We start from the raw sequence: 18,691 nt of genomic DNA, 5'->3' as shown, positions 1-18,691 counted from the left end.
CTAGCATTATCAATAAAATGTGGGTTTAAAAAAAGGTAAATAAGATCATAAGGTAACTTTATACATAGTATTATTAATATCACTGGCAATTTATCTGATTTATTCTCTTAACTATATCTAATGAAGCACATGTATATAATTTACTTAATTCACTTTGTCATACAGATCTGTATTTAATGATATAATATACTAATAGCTGCTATTAAGAAGGAGAATTTTTGCCTGAAAAGTTTGTAGATCTCTACTAAATCTTTGACATTTTTCCTAAGGAATGCTAAAGTCACATCAATCTGTAAAAACCAAACTGGCAGGCAAATCCTATGTAAAAACTAAATTGCTGTCCGTAGTAGAAAATAAAAGCACATTTATATAACAGGTTAAAATATATAGATAGATAGATAGATAGATAGATAGATAGATAGATAGATAGATATAATATATATATATATATATATATATATATATATATATATATATATATATAAAATAAAAAATATAAAATAGGTATATATACCCTTCTTCCAAATTTCCCTATTTCTGTTGAGGGCATCATCATTCTTCCTGTCAACCAGGTTTGTAACCTCAGAGTCACCCTTGACTCTTCCCTCTCCTTCACCCTCATAGCCAATCAATTTCTAACTGTTGTCTATTCCACCTCCATAGCATTTCTCACATCTATCCCATTCTCTCTGTATACATAATCATCACTCTAGGATATTTCTCTATCGCCTCTTGTATAAGTTATTGCAATAGCCGTCTATTTGATTTCTCTGCTTTGAGTTTCTCCTCTTTCTATGCAGATACAAAATATCAATTTGAATGAAACAGATCTGATTTGTTTCCAGGATAAACTTCAATGTGGTAATTAACAGCCCCGTACCTTTCCAGTCACAGTGGGAGTAAAATAAGACAAACAAATGACCTATGGTGTTTTTTTTTAAATTGGTTGTGAGAGGAAAGAAAAGAAGGAAAATAGGAATATGCTATTACCTCAATCAGTTTTAAAATCCTCTATTTGTCAGAATGCCTTGTATTATATACCCCCTTCTCTACCTTGACCTCACAACCATTCTGCTGCAGGCCCTTACCACCTCACCCCTGGTCTGTTGCCTTTCGGTTGATTTCTCTGACTGGAGTTTTTCTCCACTCAAGTTCATTCTCCACTTATCTGCCAAAGTGGTTTTCCTAAAACAAAGTGATTTTCTTGAAAATAAGAGCAAAATAAGAATAAGGCAGTTCTACTTTCTCCCAGTTCAGTTATTTGTTTATGATGTGATGATGGTGGATGCACCAGGCCTTTTTTTGATCCTCTTCTTTTTCTCAGTATCACCAAAAAAAAAATCTGAACTCACCCTTTTGTTGTTGTTTTTAGTTTTCTTTGTCAACCATAGCTCATTCTGAACTGTAGTGCTCTTGATAGCATTCTTCCACGACTTTGCTACACTTTTGTATTCATAGTATGTTACTTGCCTTTCTGTCGATTTGCTATATGAATTTTTTAAAAATCCAAGTTATTCTGTGAGTTCACCATATATTTATATTGGTCTCTTCATATAGCTACTTTTCTTCCTTATTAGAATTTTCTGTTTGTGTCCTCAGAATTTCATTTGTAAGAATTTCTTTTCCCTCTTGAGTTAACTTTCTCTGTAGAATTTTAGGTCATGTAATTCTACCATTCTTTTTCTAAATTGTCTGAAATTGGTTCTCTGCCAAACTAGAGTGCACATCAGACCATACCTGGCTTTCCCCTAACCTTTGGAAGATGAAATTATCATTAAGGCAAGTTAAGAATTCCATAAGCATTTCAATTCAACAAGCATTAATAAAGCATCTATTAAATACCAGGAAATAGAAAGACAAAAATGACATCCTTCCTTCAAGATGCTTACCTTTTGTGGGAGTAGGGGAGAGCAACATGTATACATACACCTAACTAAATTAACTCCTCTTTTTTAAACTCCTCAGACTATCAGTCTGCTCACCCTTCAGGATTTAAAACAACTAGACTCATATGCTCACTTAGGTTGTTGCTAACTATTCATTTTTCATTTTAAGGGATCAATTTGGAATTTCATGACATGATAAAGTTTGATGAAACTTTGCTTGTTAAAAAATTCTTTTTATGCATTTTCTAATTAGCTTTTCTACCTCAGCTCTGTTAAGTTGGGAGCTCAGGAGTTCAGTTATTGTTATGCACATTTTTCAGGTTGAGGAAACTGAAATGTGTAGAGATTAAATTATTTGCCCAAGGTCACATAATTAAGTCCCAGAACTGGGACTTAAACCTAGGTCTTCTTATTCAGCATTATGTCTGGGTTAATACAACCATTCTGACTAGCAAATGGGTCCTAATGGAAATAATTATATGGTTTAGAGATAGTTGAGTCACAAAGGACAATCCCTTGATATTTATTCTAGATTCTAGCTGGAAATCAACCTCATATAATAAATTTAATTGTCTGATATTTCCTCTACCTACTATAATATCACCTTTTTGGTAGAGATGCACAGAAAGCAACAACCTAGCAAACATGCCTGTTCTTAGTATACAATCTTCTAAGACCAGCATGGAAAAATTGTTGGCCATTTATTTTTGATGGATAGGCCTTTGACGTCTTTCAAGTTGCCTTGTGTTTCATTCATATATTTCTCTAAGAACCCTTTTTGCTAAGAATATCACTAAGGGCACATATTAGAAAGCTAAGAATATCACAAAGGCAGCTAGGTGGCACAGAAGAGTCAGGAAGACTGATCTGCCTTTGTTTAAAAAAAAAAAACCCAAACTTCGAACACTTACTTCTATGTGACTCTGGGTAAGTCATTTAACCCTAGACTCAATTTCCTTATCTGTAAAAAGAAAAATGAGCTGGAGAAGGAAATGGCAAACCACTTGAATATTTTTGCTAAGAAAAACGCAAATGGGTTCCAAAGAGTCAGACACAACTGAAACGACTGAACAACAACAACAACATCACTAACTCAGATCTCTGTCATCCTTGCTAGTTCTAAAATACTATAACATGTTTAATCTTCTATACAAAACTATAACAGTTTTAATCTAACAACTTCTATATTTCTGATTATAGGTAGCAATTCTGGGCTTATAGTTGGATTAATCAGTTTTGGTTTTTTTCCCAGTGTTTGTTTTTATATTTAAATTTTGTTGATGATTCAGAGCTAAAACCTATACTTAGATTTTGATTACATATATATGTATAGATCTAGATATATCTTTTATATGCTACCCAACATAGGATCATATATCTAGAACTGGAATGAATGTTAGAAGTTGTCAAGTCCAGCCCCCTCATATTGTTGAGGAAACTGAAACTCAAAGAGAAGATAAGTGATTTTTCCAGGCTCACACAACTAATAGCCTCAGTCTAGCATAGAAGCTTCATCAGATGTCAGAAGAAGCTAAAAAATGTAAAATTGCTTCCCAATCTACTATTTGTTATAAGTTTTGAATTTATTTCAGGTACAGTTAGCTTTGGACCTGTTGCTAACATTAGTAACTCCTATGAGCTATTTTTTTTTTTTAGCAACAATTGGTATGACAAAATGGTTGAGTAATTTATTTTTTGGGGGGAATAAAGGCCCCCATTGTGAAAACTCCACTGAGCTAATATCAGGAACAGATAACAGAAGAATTTGTTGGCATGCCATGGTAAATGATGGGCACCACTTGTTTTTAGTGAAAATATTTATCTTGGGAAGAAAAGAGGCTAAATGGGAGTCAAAATATAGATTCTCTATATTCACTTTTGGGTATCTAGTTTTTGTTTTTGAGCAACGCTTGTATTCATGGATCATAATTCTACATTGGGCAGCACATTTGAGTGTGAAAATACGTAGAAAAATTAATTAAAAGAACATTTATGTGATAGTTTAGAAAAGCAGATCTGTTATTAGAAAAGTTAGTTGTATGTGATTAAGCAGGTTATGACAGTCCTGACTTTCTATAAAAGGATATACAACTCATTCTTAGCAAACACTGTTTTAGCATGTAATTATGGTATGCTCTTTAAAAATGAATTTTACTATATTTAGGTATTTATTATGGTGTGGTCATGGCTCTGGGTTTTCAAATGGCAGTAACAGCAGAGCTTGAGGACTGACAGATCCCACCAACCTGGAAAGGCTGATTACTGGCCTGGTTACAAACTATATCAGTCATTGGCAGACCAATCCAACTTTGTTCAAACAGGCTCATTACCAAGTTGGGTACGGAGTACTTCATTTTTTGGCCATTGCGACTTGTAAAGATTGTATACTGAGTTGTATATTTCATTTAAGATATTAGTAGAGGGAGAAGATATATTGATGAAATCATAATTCCTTAAAGTACTGAAATGATATAATTGTAGGTAGGGCATTTCATAGAATAAGCTTTTAAAATAATATCACTTTGAAATTATGTGAATTAAAGGCAAAAATTAATTTCTCTCTTTCCCTGGTAGGAAGTTGGAGTACCTGTTCCAGGATCACACATCTGAAAAACTATACCTTTTATTATATGCATAATGAATCTGAAAACAATTTGTATCATTATTATTGACTATAAAACCTTTTTTTTAAATGCCTGATGATTGCCAGGTTTGCTAATTAAGGATATTATAATTCAGGAGTGTTGCTCAGCTTGATTGGGTGGAATGGCACATCCTTATTCTACCCACCCTGGGAGAAAATATGCCCAGAAGTTGAAGCATCTTAGAGGATTCTAGAAGAGTTCTAAAGTAATTAAACAAATTTTGGAAGAGTCCAGACTGGGATATTTCAGGTCAATATCGAAAGTCAGTTGATATTCCCAAATGTAAATCCATTATATTGATATTGATATTCTCATTGATCAATTTAGAGCACTGTCAGGTTGTTTCTACTCTGTAACCTAAAGGGAAAGAGGAAATAAGAGTATAAGAAGGACCGACATCTGAAATAATAAACAACTTTAGCAAAGTTGCAGGCTATAAAATAAACCACATAAATCATCAGCATTTCTATATATTACCAACAAAGCCCAACAGCAAGAGATAGAAAGAGAAATCCCATTTAAACTTACTGTAGCCATTATCAAATATGTAAGATTCTACCTACCGAAACAAACTCAGGAACTCATGAACACAGTTACAAAACACTTTTCACACAAATAAAATCAGATCTAAATAATTGGAAAATCATCAGTTGCTCATGGGTAGGCTGAGCTAATATAATAAAAATGACAATCCTACCTAAGCTAATTTACTTATTCAGTGCCATACCAATCAAAATACCAAGAAGTTATTTTATAGAGTTAGAAAAAATAATAACAGGATTCATTTGGAAAAACAAAATGTCCAGAATATCAAAGGAACTAATGAAAAGAAATGCAGGGGAAGATGGCCTAGCAATTCCAGATCTTAAATTGTATTATAAAGCAGTAATCATCAAAACTGCTTGGTACTGGCTAAGAAATAGGGAGGTGGATCAATGGAATAGGTTAAATATGCAAGACACAGTAGTCAATGGCTATAGTAATCTATTATTTGATAAACCTAAAGACTCCAGCTTCTGGGATAAGAACCCGCTCTTTGAAAAAAACTGCTGGGAAAACTGGAAAAGAGTATGGCAGAAACTAGGCATAGACCCAAATCTCACACCGTATATACCAAAATAAAGTCAAAATGGGTTCATGACTTAGATATAAAGGCTGATACCATAAGTAAACTGGGAGAACAAGAAATAGTTTACCTATCAGATCTATGCAGAACAGAAGAATTCATGACCAAACAGGAGATAGAGAACATTGTGAAAAGCAGAATGGATAAATTGAAAAGTTTTTGCACAAACAAAGCCAATGCAACTAAGATTAGAAGGAAGGTAGAAAATTAGAAAAGAATTTTTACAACCAGTCTCTCTGATAAAGGCCTCATTTCTAAAATATATAGAGAATGAAGACAAATTTATAAGAACACAAGCCATTTCCCAATTGATAAATGGTCAAAGATATGAACAGACAGTTCTCAGATGAAGAAATTAAAGCCATCTATAGTCATGAAAAAATGCTCTAAATCGTTATTGATTAGAGAAATGCAAATCAAAACAACTCTGAGGTACCACATCACACCTATCAGATTGGCCAACATGACAAAACAGGAAAATGATAAATGTTGGAGAAGATATGGGAAAATTGGAACACTAATATGTTGTTGATGGAGTTGTAAAATGATCCAACCATTTTGGAGAACAATTTGGAACTATGCCCAAAGGGCTACAAAAATGTGCATACCCTTTAATCCAGCAATAGCACTTCTAGGGCTATATCCCAAAGAGATCAAACAAATGGGAAAAGGACCCACATGTACAAAAATATTCATAGCAGCTCTTTTTGTGGTGGCAAAGAATTGGAAATTGAGAGGATGCCCATCAATTGGGGAATGGCTAAGCAAGTTGTGGTATATGAATGTAATGGAATACTATTGTGCTATAAGAAATGATGAACAGGCTGACTTCAGAAAAACCTGGGAAGACTTATATGGTCTGATGCTGAGTGAAGTGAGCAGAACCAATAGGACTCTGTACACAATAACAGCCACGTTATGCAATGACTAATATTGTTAAACTGAACCCTTCTCAGCATTACAGGGGATCTAAGACATCTCCAGAGGCCTCGGGATGGGAAATGCTGTCCACATCCAAAGAAAGAACTATGTTAGTCAAATCGCTATTACTTTTTTTTACCTTCTGTTGAGTTTTGTTTCCATCTTTCTGATGGTTCCTCCTATTGGTTTTAATTTTTACTTACAACTTCACTAATGTGAAAATAGGTTTCATGGGTATGTGAATGTAAAGTCTATACCAGATTGTGTGCCATCTTGGGGAGGGTTGGGGGGGAGGAAGGGGGAGAAAAATTTTCAACTCAAAAGCATATAGAAGTTATTGTTGATAAATCAAAATAAATTAATAAAATTTTTTTAAAAACCATAAAAAAAAAAGGACAGACATCAAGGTCAGTAGATTGTTTTGTATTTGTTAAAAGGAATCTGGAGAATAGAGTTTTTTATATATGTTGTTGTTTGGATAATAAAATAGCTTTTTTCTTTTTTTAACATCTTTCACTTTTAGGTAAATAGCATTGGCTAGTTTAGATCTCTATCTCAGAGAATGTTGACTGTTTTATTTGGATTTTATGTATGTCTCTCTTTATGATTATGCCCTTAAAGTGATCATATTTCCTTCTCTTGCTTATTTGCCACTTTGGTTAGAAACAGATAGAACAGAATTATTTCCAAATTAACAAATTCAAGAGATGCTATGTACTGTATCAGTGAGGGAACTAGTTTCTGAGTTAGGAAAACCTGGTATGGAAATTGTAAACTTTCTATTATTTGATGTTATAGTTATAGATTAATGTTATAATGATCATGATATGACTCCAGTATGAAGTCCCTCAGGCTAAGTGGTTCTAATGGTCATAGAAGCATAGAGGCAAAGACAGTTTGTACTTTTCCATTGTTAACTCTGTGTTAGTAAGATAAAGTACATGGCTTTTAGTCAGATGATACTCTTAACCAGCTTCAGTAGTCTGAGCTTTGGAAGTCTTAGATGGTTAACTTAGATCCTCTCCTGTTTGTAGTGATATAAAGAGACTGCCTACTAGAGCTTCACCCAGGCCTGTATCAACAATAAGTGGCCCCAAGAACTTCACCACATCTGGGTCTGATTAGGAATGCTCCCTCCTACATCTAGCACTTATTACCTGTTCTCAACCAAGCCTGTTCTTAGGGTTTATAATTTTATCACAAGAACCCCAACTCTGAATATGTTTCTTCCCCTACATGTCTTTTTCCCTGTCCAGCCGACTGAGTTTCTTGCATTCCTGGGGATGAACTTGTCTTTATATTGCCATATAGTGTGTATATGCTTTTGTTTGCCCACTTCTTGTGCCACATAATAATAAAGCACTTGATTGTATTAGCTTCTTAAATGCCAATTTTCTAGAAATTTCTGAACCCAGATCTTTGCGTTAGCCCTAGTAGCTAGGCCAAATAAAGCACCTATGGTTCAAGGCCTGCCTCTGACCCATACTGATTTGAGATTCTGGGCAGGTCCTAAAGCGCAGTGCCCCCAAGCACTAATTATTACTTTATATAGAAGACTTTAATTTGTGAAGCAGTAACTGACTTGCATTAGTAGACAGAGATACCCTGATCAATGAAAACACAAGTCTAGGTAAATAAAAACAAACTTAAGTCATAATGTGGACTTTCAAGGCAGAATTTCTATGAAAGTTGGCTGCCTTGATGCACGTCCTTTTCTTCTGTGCAGATTCAAATGATCAGAAATCAATAGCTCTAGATTCTAGTACCTGAATTCAGAATTTCAACATTATTCAAGGGTTTTTCTTTTAAAATTTGCCTAAGTTATGTCTTAGTCTTATAGTAGAAGAATACTAGACTTTTAATCACAAGATCTAGGTTTCTAGCATAGGGTAGATAATGACAATAGATCATACCTCTTTGAATTTGAGTTTGCTTGGTTTTGTTTGCCCCCCAAAAATAAGGGCATTAGACTAGGTTATAAGGGCCCCTACAACTATAAAATCTAGTGGTTTGGTGAATATAATAACTACTTAATACATTGAACTGTTATCTTACATGAATAGGAAATGGTGTAATAAAGGAGTACTAGGCTTAGAGTCAGGAAGTCTTGAGTTCAAATCCAGCCATGGGTAAGAGACTTCTATCTGCTTCAGTTTCCTTACCTGTGAAATTAGAATAATAATAGTACCTGCCTTTCAGGCAGGTCTGATGTTTTTAGAATTTACTTAAATTTATGAACTCACTGCAAAAAACTGAGGCAGCCCCTTAGTTTTCCTCTTATTACTTATAATATGGCATTTACATAGTATTTTGCCACTTTGTATAATTCTTTTATTTGATTTTCTTAATTTTCTTAATAACCATGTATTATTTTTATAGTAATGTATTATTATCCTCACTTTCCAAATCAGGAAACTGAGGCACAGAAATGAGGACTACATGACCTGTCTAAGATATAAGCTAACAAAGTGTCATGGAAGGTTTTCTGTTGGAAGATCCAGTGCTCTGCATTTTTTGTCTAGCTACTTTTTATAAACCATTCTTTTCTGGGAACACACTCTGTCAAGTGTCTGGATTTCAAAGTTTTTTGGTTTTTTTTTTTTAATCCCCCAGCAAAGTAAATAATGAGTAGAAATGTCAATGTAGTAATTAGCTCTGGCAACAGTGACTTTCCTAATAAAATCTCATTTTTCCCCTAGATTCTTTATTTGGGCAATAGCCCTGTCAGAGATGACTTTTAATAGTGTTATATTACTTAAAGTTCAGTTAAACTCCCCCTTCCAATTATAGTGACACATTTGTAGGTGAAACAATGTGCACTTAGTCATTCACCTATTTACACATTCCCTTCTCTCTCCTTATCTCCTATATTTCACATGCAGCTTAAAGTTGCAATCCCAGTGCTATAGGCTAGCTACTCCTCACACACAGCCATCTTCATTTTAGATTTAGACCTTCTCTTCTCTCTCTTAGTAACTTTATCAATTATCATATCTAAGTGAATGACTCCTCATTCTGTATATATCTAACCCTGGTTTTTCTTGAGCTCCAGTCCCAAAGCACCAACTGCCTTTCAAACTGCATGTCCTGTAGATATGTCCAAAGAACTTATTATCTTTCCTCTTCAAGCACAACCTTCTTCTGAATTTAGCAGTTTCTGTTGAGGTATCTCACCTCTCCCTCTTGGAATCCCTCGTTCCTTTAAGGCTCAGCTCAAGCGCTACTTTCTATGTGAAGCCCTTCCTGATCCCCTAATCCCTTGATCCACTAATGTCCTCTCAAAATTATTTATGTACGTACATGGGCTCTTCCTTGTTAGATTATAAGCTCCTCTTATATTTCACTTAGGATTTATAACCTAGGATACAGTAGGTGCTTAATAAATGCTTGATGACCTGTTAATGATTTTTCCCATTCCTTAAAATCAGCATACCAAAAATATGATCAACTTTAAATTTAGCTAGTATTTCTAAATAATACTAATAACCTTCATAGAAAAACTGTAAGCTTCTAATAAGATACTATAGGCTTAGTGTTTATGAGTATATTTAACAGTGGAAAAGTAATTAGTTTCAGTTTCATGAGTCACCTAGATAGCTCCTGAAAAAGGATAGTGAAACAAATATTACTGTGGTAAATAGCTTCCTCTAATTGTTTTCTCTTTTCCTTAATAACAGAATGGAGAAAAAGAAAATCTTGGTGAGATCCAAAGTGGCTGCTTCAAACCTTCTGAGTGCCTTGCATTCTCTCTATCAGTTTGGTCATTTCTGTGATGTAACTGTTCATACGGTACATCTTGGAATTCAAGAAGAGTTTCTGGTGCACAAAGCAGTCTTGGCTGCTTCAAGCAACTACTTTAAAGGCCTATTTCTAAGTGATGAGATGTCAGACATTAAGAGATGTACTGTTGTTTTAGATGACATTTACACAGAGGAATTCACATCCTTTCTGGAATTCATCTATACTGCGAAAATTGAGATTGAACCAGAGAAATTACATCGAATGAGAGAAGTAGCAGAGAGGCTTGAATGTAAGGACCTGCTTGACATTTGTGAGGAAATGAAGACAGAAAGTAAAATGGATGGCTTGGATTTAAGTCTCCATTTGAAAACTCAGGTATGTGAAAATGGTGGGGCTTCATGGGTCTGTGAGCAACATGCTCATCAGACCAAACTGAGTGATTCTCCACCAATTGTAGTGACTCCTGTGAAGAGAAAACTGTGGGATATGCAGAAACACAGAACATTGTTAACAGATAGTTCAGATCAAGCTTGCATGGTTGTAACTGATGTGAAAACTGGAATAGCCAAGATAGTGAAACAGAACACAATAAAGCCCACTGAGAACTATACCACAGAAGTAATTGATTCAGAAGGGAAAAAAAGCCACCCTTCTTTGTGTGGATTGGAGGCCAAAGAAACTTGTCTAGTCATCAGGAGTGTATTATCTGAGCAAGATGAGGATGAGAATTCTCATATTTCTCAGCCTCTGAGCTCAAATGAATGCAGCAACACACTGGAGGATTTGGCCCAGGTGTCTGCAGAAGCCTATGAGTGTGAAAAATGTGAACAATCTTTCCCTTTCATCAAATCATATCAGTCACACATGGAGACTGAACATGGGATTAATGTTGTCATCAAGTACAGCTGTAATGTGTGTGACCAGCTGTTTTCCAATCGCCAGAACCTGCGGCAACACCGACTCACAGTTCATAATGACGAGCGGCGCTTCCCTTGCACGTTTTGTGACAAGAAGTTTAAACGTCAAAAGGATATAAAGTGTCATGTACGAAGAGTGCACGAAAAGAAAAGGAATCCTCAGGCTTGTCCCTACTGTGACAAGGTCATCAGCTCCAAGTGTGGCCTGACCGTTCACATTAGAACCCACACAGGAGAGAAACCTTATAAGTGTGGCTATTGCCCTGCAAGTTTTGCCCAGAGGTCTGCTTACAATACTCATGTAAGGTACATTTTGTGTATGTATGTCTGGACACAGTGAACCCAAGATTATTTAGTGATCTTTATTTTCAATTTATTGCATTGTGTGACTTGATCATGAGAGATTTGGGGTGGGAAAGATAAGGAAAGATTTAAATATCAGACATACTTTTTTAAAAGTTAGGGGAAAAGGCCCTATCTGTCCTTGATATATAGTCATTGTGATCTTAGGAAAATCCTTAAATAAAGTAAGAGGTATGTTTAATCATAGGATATCAAAAATAATAAATTTTATCTTAGGCCCTGCACATTGAAATTATGTGTTGATAGAGAATTCTCCAAACAGTGGTATAATTGATATCCAATATTGTTCGTTTTAAAATAGGGAGTCAGAATTCACAGAACCACAGAAAGGACCTCAGAGGCCATCTAGTTCCACCCAATAACAGAAGAATACTTTCTACGGCATAATCAATAAGTGGATATCTGACCTTTTTCTTGAACTAAAATGATGGGCAATCCACCACTTCTCCCTACTTTTGGATAATTCTTATTAGACCTGCCTCTTTGTTACTGATACCCATTGTTTCAAGTTCTTCAAGGCTTAAGTAAAACAATTCTAATCTTTTTTCCACCTGACAGCTCTTCAGGAACTTGAAGACTGTGACCATGTCCTTGCCAAGTCTTAATTTCAGGCCATACATCCTCAGTTCCTTCAGCTCATCTTCAGATCTCATGAACCCTAAGCCTTTTTCCTCCCTCACCTGCCCTTGTGTGTTTTTAAGCTTATTCAACATCTGTTATAAAATGGGGCACTCAGAGCTGAACATAGTACTGGAGATGTAATCTAACCAGAGCAAAGTACAGTGGACGTATCACCGCTAGACTTGGACACTAGGCCTTTCCTAATTGTAGGTTGTCATACATGTCACACTCTTAATTGAGTTTTAATCAATAAAATCCCTCAGATCTTTTTGAACAAACTATCGAAACACACCTCTCTAATTTTTTGAACCCAAGTGTTAGGCTTTAGGAGGATAAAAGAAGAGCCTGGCATGCCGTGGCTCATGGGGTCATGAAGAGTCAGATGTGACTGAATGACTAACAGCAACAACAAGAAGTCCGATTTCACCCCTATTCATCATATCAGATTTGGCGCAATGTTCTTCAGCCTTTTCAGATCTTTTTGAATCCTGACTTATCTCGTGTATTAGCTTTCCTTACTGGCTTTTTGTCATTTATAGCTCTAACAGACATGTTGCCTGTGCCTTTAAGTTACTCATAAAAACATATCACATAGTACAGGACCAAGCACAGATCCTCAGGCACGCTACTCGAGACCATAATCCAAGTTGGATTTAACAATTAATAATAATTACTTTTTGGAAATGGTCATTGAACTAATTCTGAATCCACCTAACTATAATATTCTCCATTTATTCCACAACGATGGTAGAAGAGGCTTTATCAAACATGCTTGTTAAAATCTAGTAAATAGCATTCTCCTGGTCAAAAGGAAACAAGGTAGTCTGGCATGATTTAGAATGTTATCAAGAATCAAAGTCAAGCTCACTGGCCTATGTTTTATAGACTTTAACTGTTTTGAAAACTGGGAAAATAGTTGTCCTCTCACACTTTTCCCATTCTCCTTGATCTTTTAAAGATCCCTGGCAATGGCTCAGAAATCACATTTCCCAACATTTTCAGTACAGTGAGGTGGCATAATGGATAGAAATAAATAACAAGAAATATAGATTATAGTTCAGATTTTTGCTCTGCTCTCTCCACCCCCTTTCTTGATAGGTCATATAGCTTCTCTTCTTCTTCATAGTAGCTAGGGAGGTAGCACAGTAGATAGAGTGCTGAGCTTGGAGTCAGGAAGACCTGAGTTCAGATGAAGCCTCAGATACTTACCAGCTCTGTGACCTTTGGCAAGTCCCTTAACCTTTGTCTGTCTCAGTTTCATCATCTATAAAATGGGCAGAATAATAGCATCTACCTCTTAGGACTGTTATGAGAATAAAATGAGATAATATTTGTAAAGCATTTCAAAAACCTTAAAATGCTATATAAATGCTACATGTTGTTGTTGATATTGTTGTTACTGGAGGATATACTTTATCTGGGCCACTGTCTAACCTCCTGATATAGGTTAGTGTTCTTCTCTACCTATTCACATCCTTTACTTTCATACTGAACCTCTTCCTTTTTATTAATGGAACACTTGCTTTTTACTTGATAACATTCAGAGTAGAGAGGCTTCCCCAAGTCCCTTTACTTTCACTTCTGAGAGGGAGACTAGGCTGCACTTTTAGCTTAGATAGCAGTCCCTTGGCCTTGGCAGACTCATAGAAATTTAGAATTAGAAAGGAATTCAGAAGCCATCTAGTCCAAATCATACTTAAATGTGATTCCTGTTATAACATATATGACATATGGTTATCCATTCTCTACTTGAAGAACTCCAGTAAGGAGGGAAATTCACCACTTCCCTCATCCTATCCTCATATGGCATAGATTCAAGGTCGTTTACTATCTTGGTTACCCTCCTCTGGCCACTCTAACTTATCAATACCTTTCTTAAACTGTGGCATTAAGAACTGACCATGATATTCTTTATGTCTGACCAGGGTAAAGTAAAAAGGTCTGTCACTTCCTTATTCTTGTGATGATCTAATGCAGCCTAGAATTACATTAGCTTCACTGGCTGCCATATCGCACTGCTAATTTACACTGAGCCTGAAGTCCAATAAAACCTTGGACCTTTTAGATAAACTGCTGTCTAAACATGCCTCCCTTGGCAACACTCCTTGGGATGTTGATTCTTTGAACTCAAGTGTAAGACTTTACATTTATTCTTATTGGACTTTTTCTTACTTGCTTCAGTCCATTAAAATCTTTTTGGATCCCTCCCAGCTTTGTGTTATTTGCAAATTTGAGCATATTATCTATTTCTTTATATAAGTCACTGATGAAAAATTGCACAGGGCCGAGGATGCTGGCATATTGTATTAGAGACATCCTGCCATCTTGACGTTGAAGCATTAACAACTAATCTTTGAGTCTGGTCATCCAATTGGTTCTGAATCCGTCTAACTGTATTATTAGTTATGACATAGCTGGCCAAAAAGCTAATGGGATGTTAAGTTGCATTAAAACATCCTTCAATTAGGTAGTGCAGTGGATAAAGTTCTGGGCCTAAAGTAAAGAAGACCTGAGTTCAAATCCTGCCTCAGACACTCTCTAGCTGTATGATCCTGAACAAGCACTTAACCTTGTTTGTGTATTCTGCAAAATGGAGATGATAATAATAGCACCTGCCTCCCAGGGCTTTTGTGAGGATCAAATGAGAGAAGAAGTGTAAAGTGTTTAGCAAAGTACCTGACACATAGTAGGTATTATATAAATGCCAGCTATTATTATTATTACTATTATTAAAGTGACTTATTTTACTTTACTTATTTAATTAATAACAATGTAAGCTTTGAATCATATAATGGATTTATTATTTATATATGGCATTATTTAATGATATGATAGAATATGATAATAAGATGATAATCTTGCTGTATTCTGCCCTGGTCAGAGTACGTATGGAGTACTATGTTAAGTTCAGAGGACTAAATTTTAAGACATTAGTGAGCTAGAGATTATCCAAAGAAGGGTGGCCAGGATGGCAAAGAGCCTTGAAGTGTCACTATCAGCTGGACGATTACTTGTTGGGGTTGTCATATAAGGGAGCTCTTGGATACCAGTCAGACCATATCATTGCTGAGGTCCCTTCTAATTCTAAGATTCTGTGATAGTTCACAAAACTTTTTACATAGCACAATAATACTGTGAGGAAGGTAGTAGTATTCCCATTTCATATGTGAGGAAACAGACTCAGAAAGGTTAAGTGCCTTGTCCAAGATCACATGGCTTGTAAATATCAGTGCTGAAACTCAGAATCCTGTCAGACAACATGTTGTTTCCACAATGCTCTATCTTTGTAATCTAACCATTCTACTGGTGGATTTTGCTTTAACTTTTTCTTTAATTTCTCAGAAAAGTGTTTTAATCCTTCCCTCATCCAAGTTGAATTGAGGGAAGGTGGGTTCAATGAAAATCTGACCAGAGAGTCTGGGAATTTTCATTGAGGTTTAGGCTGCTAACCCCAAAAGAGAGAAAAGGAAGTAAATCCCTATTCTCTTTAGAGTAATTATCTTCTTCATATGGGGTAATTATCACCATATTTGTAAATGTATTTGAATTCAATAGATTATACCCTTAGCTTTTGATACTTCAAAATTGTGTCGAGAGGAAGAATTTTTTTTTCTCTTGGGTACACAATACATCCTTCTTAGTTCCTGTCCTGATACGGTCTACTAAAGCATTCAACATACTAAAGGGCTCAAGATCCAAGTTGATGGATGGGAAAAGTGTCATTGTTCCTGGAGGGAGGTATGTCATGGTTAGGAGGGTCAGGGGTGTAGGATGGAGGAATTATGAGATAGACCAGGGAAACTACAGAGAATAAAAGCTTTGAGACTTAAAATGATTTCATTTTTCTTTATCTCTTGTCATTTTCCCTTTTCTGGACCCTTTAAGAGGGCTCATATTGAACTGTCTGGTCATTGTTTCTCTTTATGATCTTGTCTTATACACTCTGAGACACAGTGTTCAAAATATGGTGACAGTAAATGAATGCTGAAACTGATAGATAACTAAATACCTTTGTTAAACACAATGAATACTAATTGGGCCAGGACTTATAAACACATCTATCATTCAGGATTTTTTGTTTGGTAGAATTTGTGGTATATACATCAATAAAATAATTAGCTGTAATAAGAGTATTATAGAACTGCAGTGATACTTGTTTTAAAAAATAGCATTCTGCCTCCATATTTCCAACTAATACAGTATAGCAACCCTGGGAGGTAGGTGCTATCATATCCCATTTTACAGTCAAGGAAATTAAGACAAAAAGGTTTTAAGTAACTTGCCCAAGGTCATACAGCTGGAAAGTGAGGCAAATGCAGGTCTTCCTGACTCCAGATTCAACACTCTATCCACTACACCACCCAGCTTCCTCTAAATATAAAGAAAAAATTTAAATAGTCCCTGCCCTCAAACAGCTTACATTCTTCCAGGGAAATACAATATGTATATAAGGAATTAATACAAAATATGTAAGTAGTAGAGGGAGAAATAGGCAGTAATAGGGATAGGAAGAAGAAAAGTGAAGTCTTAGGGTAGGAGGTGGCTCCAGAATTGTGCTTTGAAGGAAGCTAGGAATTTTAAGAATTGAAGATGAGGGGGAAATGCATTCCCGACTTGGGCAAGCACTTGTGCAGAAGTATGGAGCTAGGAGACGGAAGTGTTGTCTAGAAAGTTTGAAATGGAGAGTATGGGAAATAAGTTTAGAAAGAATGGCAATCAGATTGTGGAAGGCTTTAAATGCCAGACTTGAGAAGTTTGTATTTTATCCTAGAGTCAGTTGGGACCTATGGAAGATTTTTTAGTAGAGAGAGTAACACTCTTCATCTCTTTTTTTTTTTTTGGAAAATCTTAATTTGACAGCTACAGGGAATATTAAGGTAAAGTAAGTGAAACAAAAAAAAATTAATTTCAGATTAATTGCATTATTTGTAATGGTAAAATAGTTTCTGGAATATAAGTCTGAAGACATTTGAATAGGTACCTCTAGTAGCTCTGATAAAAAAGCCTTTCCCCCACAAGGGTCTTCCAAATATAGGTCTCTTATTGAATGGCTTGAAGAACTGCTATTGTGTCAGTTCATTTCTCCTCTGTAGTTCAATGTATGAATACTTAAGAGTTGGGAAATTGAGGAATGACATTGAACTGTTTGTTTACCTGCCTTCTAAACTGGACCTTTCCCTATCCACTGACTTTACCCAATAATTAGCATAATCCCACTTTCTTTTTTTTTTTTTTTTTTACTCTTCTCATCTCTTCCTCACCCCTAGTTGTCTGCTTCCTCAATTCCTATCAACTTTAATACTTCTTTACCAGTATCTCACTCCAGATTAGTACCCCACCCTGTGTTCTGGAATTCCTGGTCCCTAATTAACAAACCTCCTTTCATCTTAAACTTCTTCCTTTCTCACTCCCTCCATCTTCTGGAACTTACTGAGACCTGGCTCATTCCTAATGACATTGCATCTTCCACCCTTTCTAGTACTGGCTATACTTTCTGTCATATCTCCCAACTCACAGCTGGACTAGGAAATACCTATTGCTTCCCATTGCTGCTTCTAGACTCTCTCTTTCTCTACCAACATCAGTCAGCAACCTTTTCTCTTCTGAAGTTCACCATCAAAATGTATAACTAATTCAGTCTCCTCTTTCCCCCTTCCCAACCTACCCCTATTCTCATTCCTTCCTTAATGAATTTATAACCTAGTTCACATTCTCTCTCTCCACACCAACTCCTGCTTTCATACCAAGGAACTTAAGCATACATACCTGGTGCTCTCTTAAAACACTAACTTTCAGGGCAGCTAGGTAACATAGTGGATAGAGCTCTGGCCTTGGAATCAGGAGGACCTGAGTTCAAATGTGACCTCAGACACTTGACACTTACTAGCTGTGCGACACTGGGCAAGTCACTTAACCCCAACTGCCTAAGCAAAAAAAAAAAAAACTCTAACTTTCCATTTCCACAGTCAACTCAATTCCTATGACTTTCTCCTAAACACTACCTCAGATAATCATACTCTTGATCTCACCATCACCTACCCATTCATGAACTCTGAAATTCCTTTATCTGATCATAATCTTATATCATTCCATCTTTTGCTATATCTTAACAACCCCCATGCCCATTCTTTGTCCTCATTATGATCTCCATTCCCTCCAGCCTTCACTTCTTTCTCATGCCATCACTTCTGCATTGGCTACACTTTCCTCCCTTTCCTATCTCACCCCTTGGTGAAACAGTTCAACTCCATACTATTATATACTCTGGACTCTCTAGCCTGCTTGCCCAATTGCCAGTCAAGCACGGCCAAATTCCAGCCCTGCACTACTTCCCACCATCCACTTCCTTTGCTCTATTTATGTGCTGCTGAATGAAATAGAAAAAAAAATCATAAAACTGTGCTGACTGTGTATTAAAATTTTTTTTCAATCTAATTTCAACTGGCCCTTACTGAAGTAAGGCAATCATTC

The 18,691-nt window shown here is 35.9% G+C and overlaps 1 protein-coding gene across 1 annotated transcript in view; it reads left to right on the top strand.

Annotated features, from left to right (window-relative positions):
• Positions 1-18,691, top strand: part of GZF2 (GDNF inducible zinc finger protein 2) — a 39,679-nt gene that overhangs the window by 8,676 nt on the left and 12,312 nt on the right. Inside the window, exon 2 of the mRNA XM_020986994.1 lies at positions 10,256-11,542. Within this exon, the coding sequence (XP_020842653.1) occupies positions 10,257-11,542 (1,286 nt within the window). The 5' untranslated portion in view covers position 10,256. The remainder of the gene's footprint in view (positions 1-10,255; positions 11,543-18,691) is intronic.

Source organism: Phascolarctos cinereus, unplaced genomic scaffold (assembly GCF_003287225.1).
Source record: "Phascolarctos cinereus isolate Bilbo 61053 unplaced genomic scaffold, phaCin_HiC Scaffold_2;HRSCAF=192, whole genome shotgun sequence".
NCBI lineage: Eukaryota > Metazoa > Chordata > Mammalia > Diprotodontia > Phascolarctidae > Phascolarctos > Phascolarctos cinereus.
This window is presented reverse-complemented; position numbering and strand designations above follow the sequence as displayed.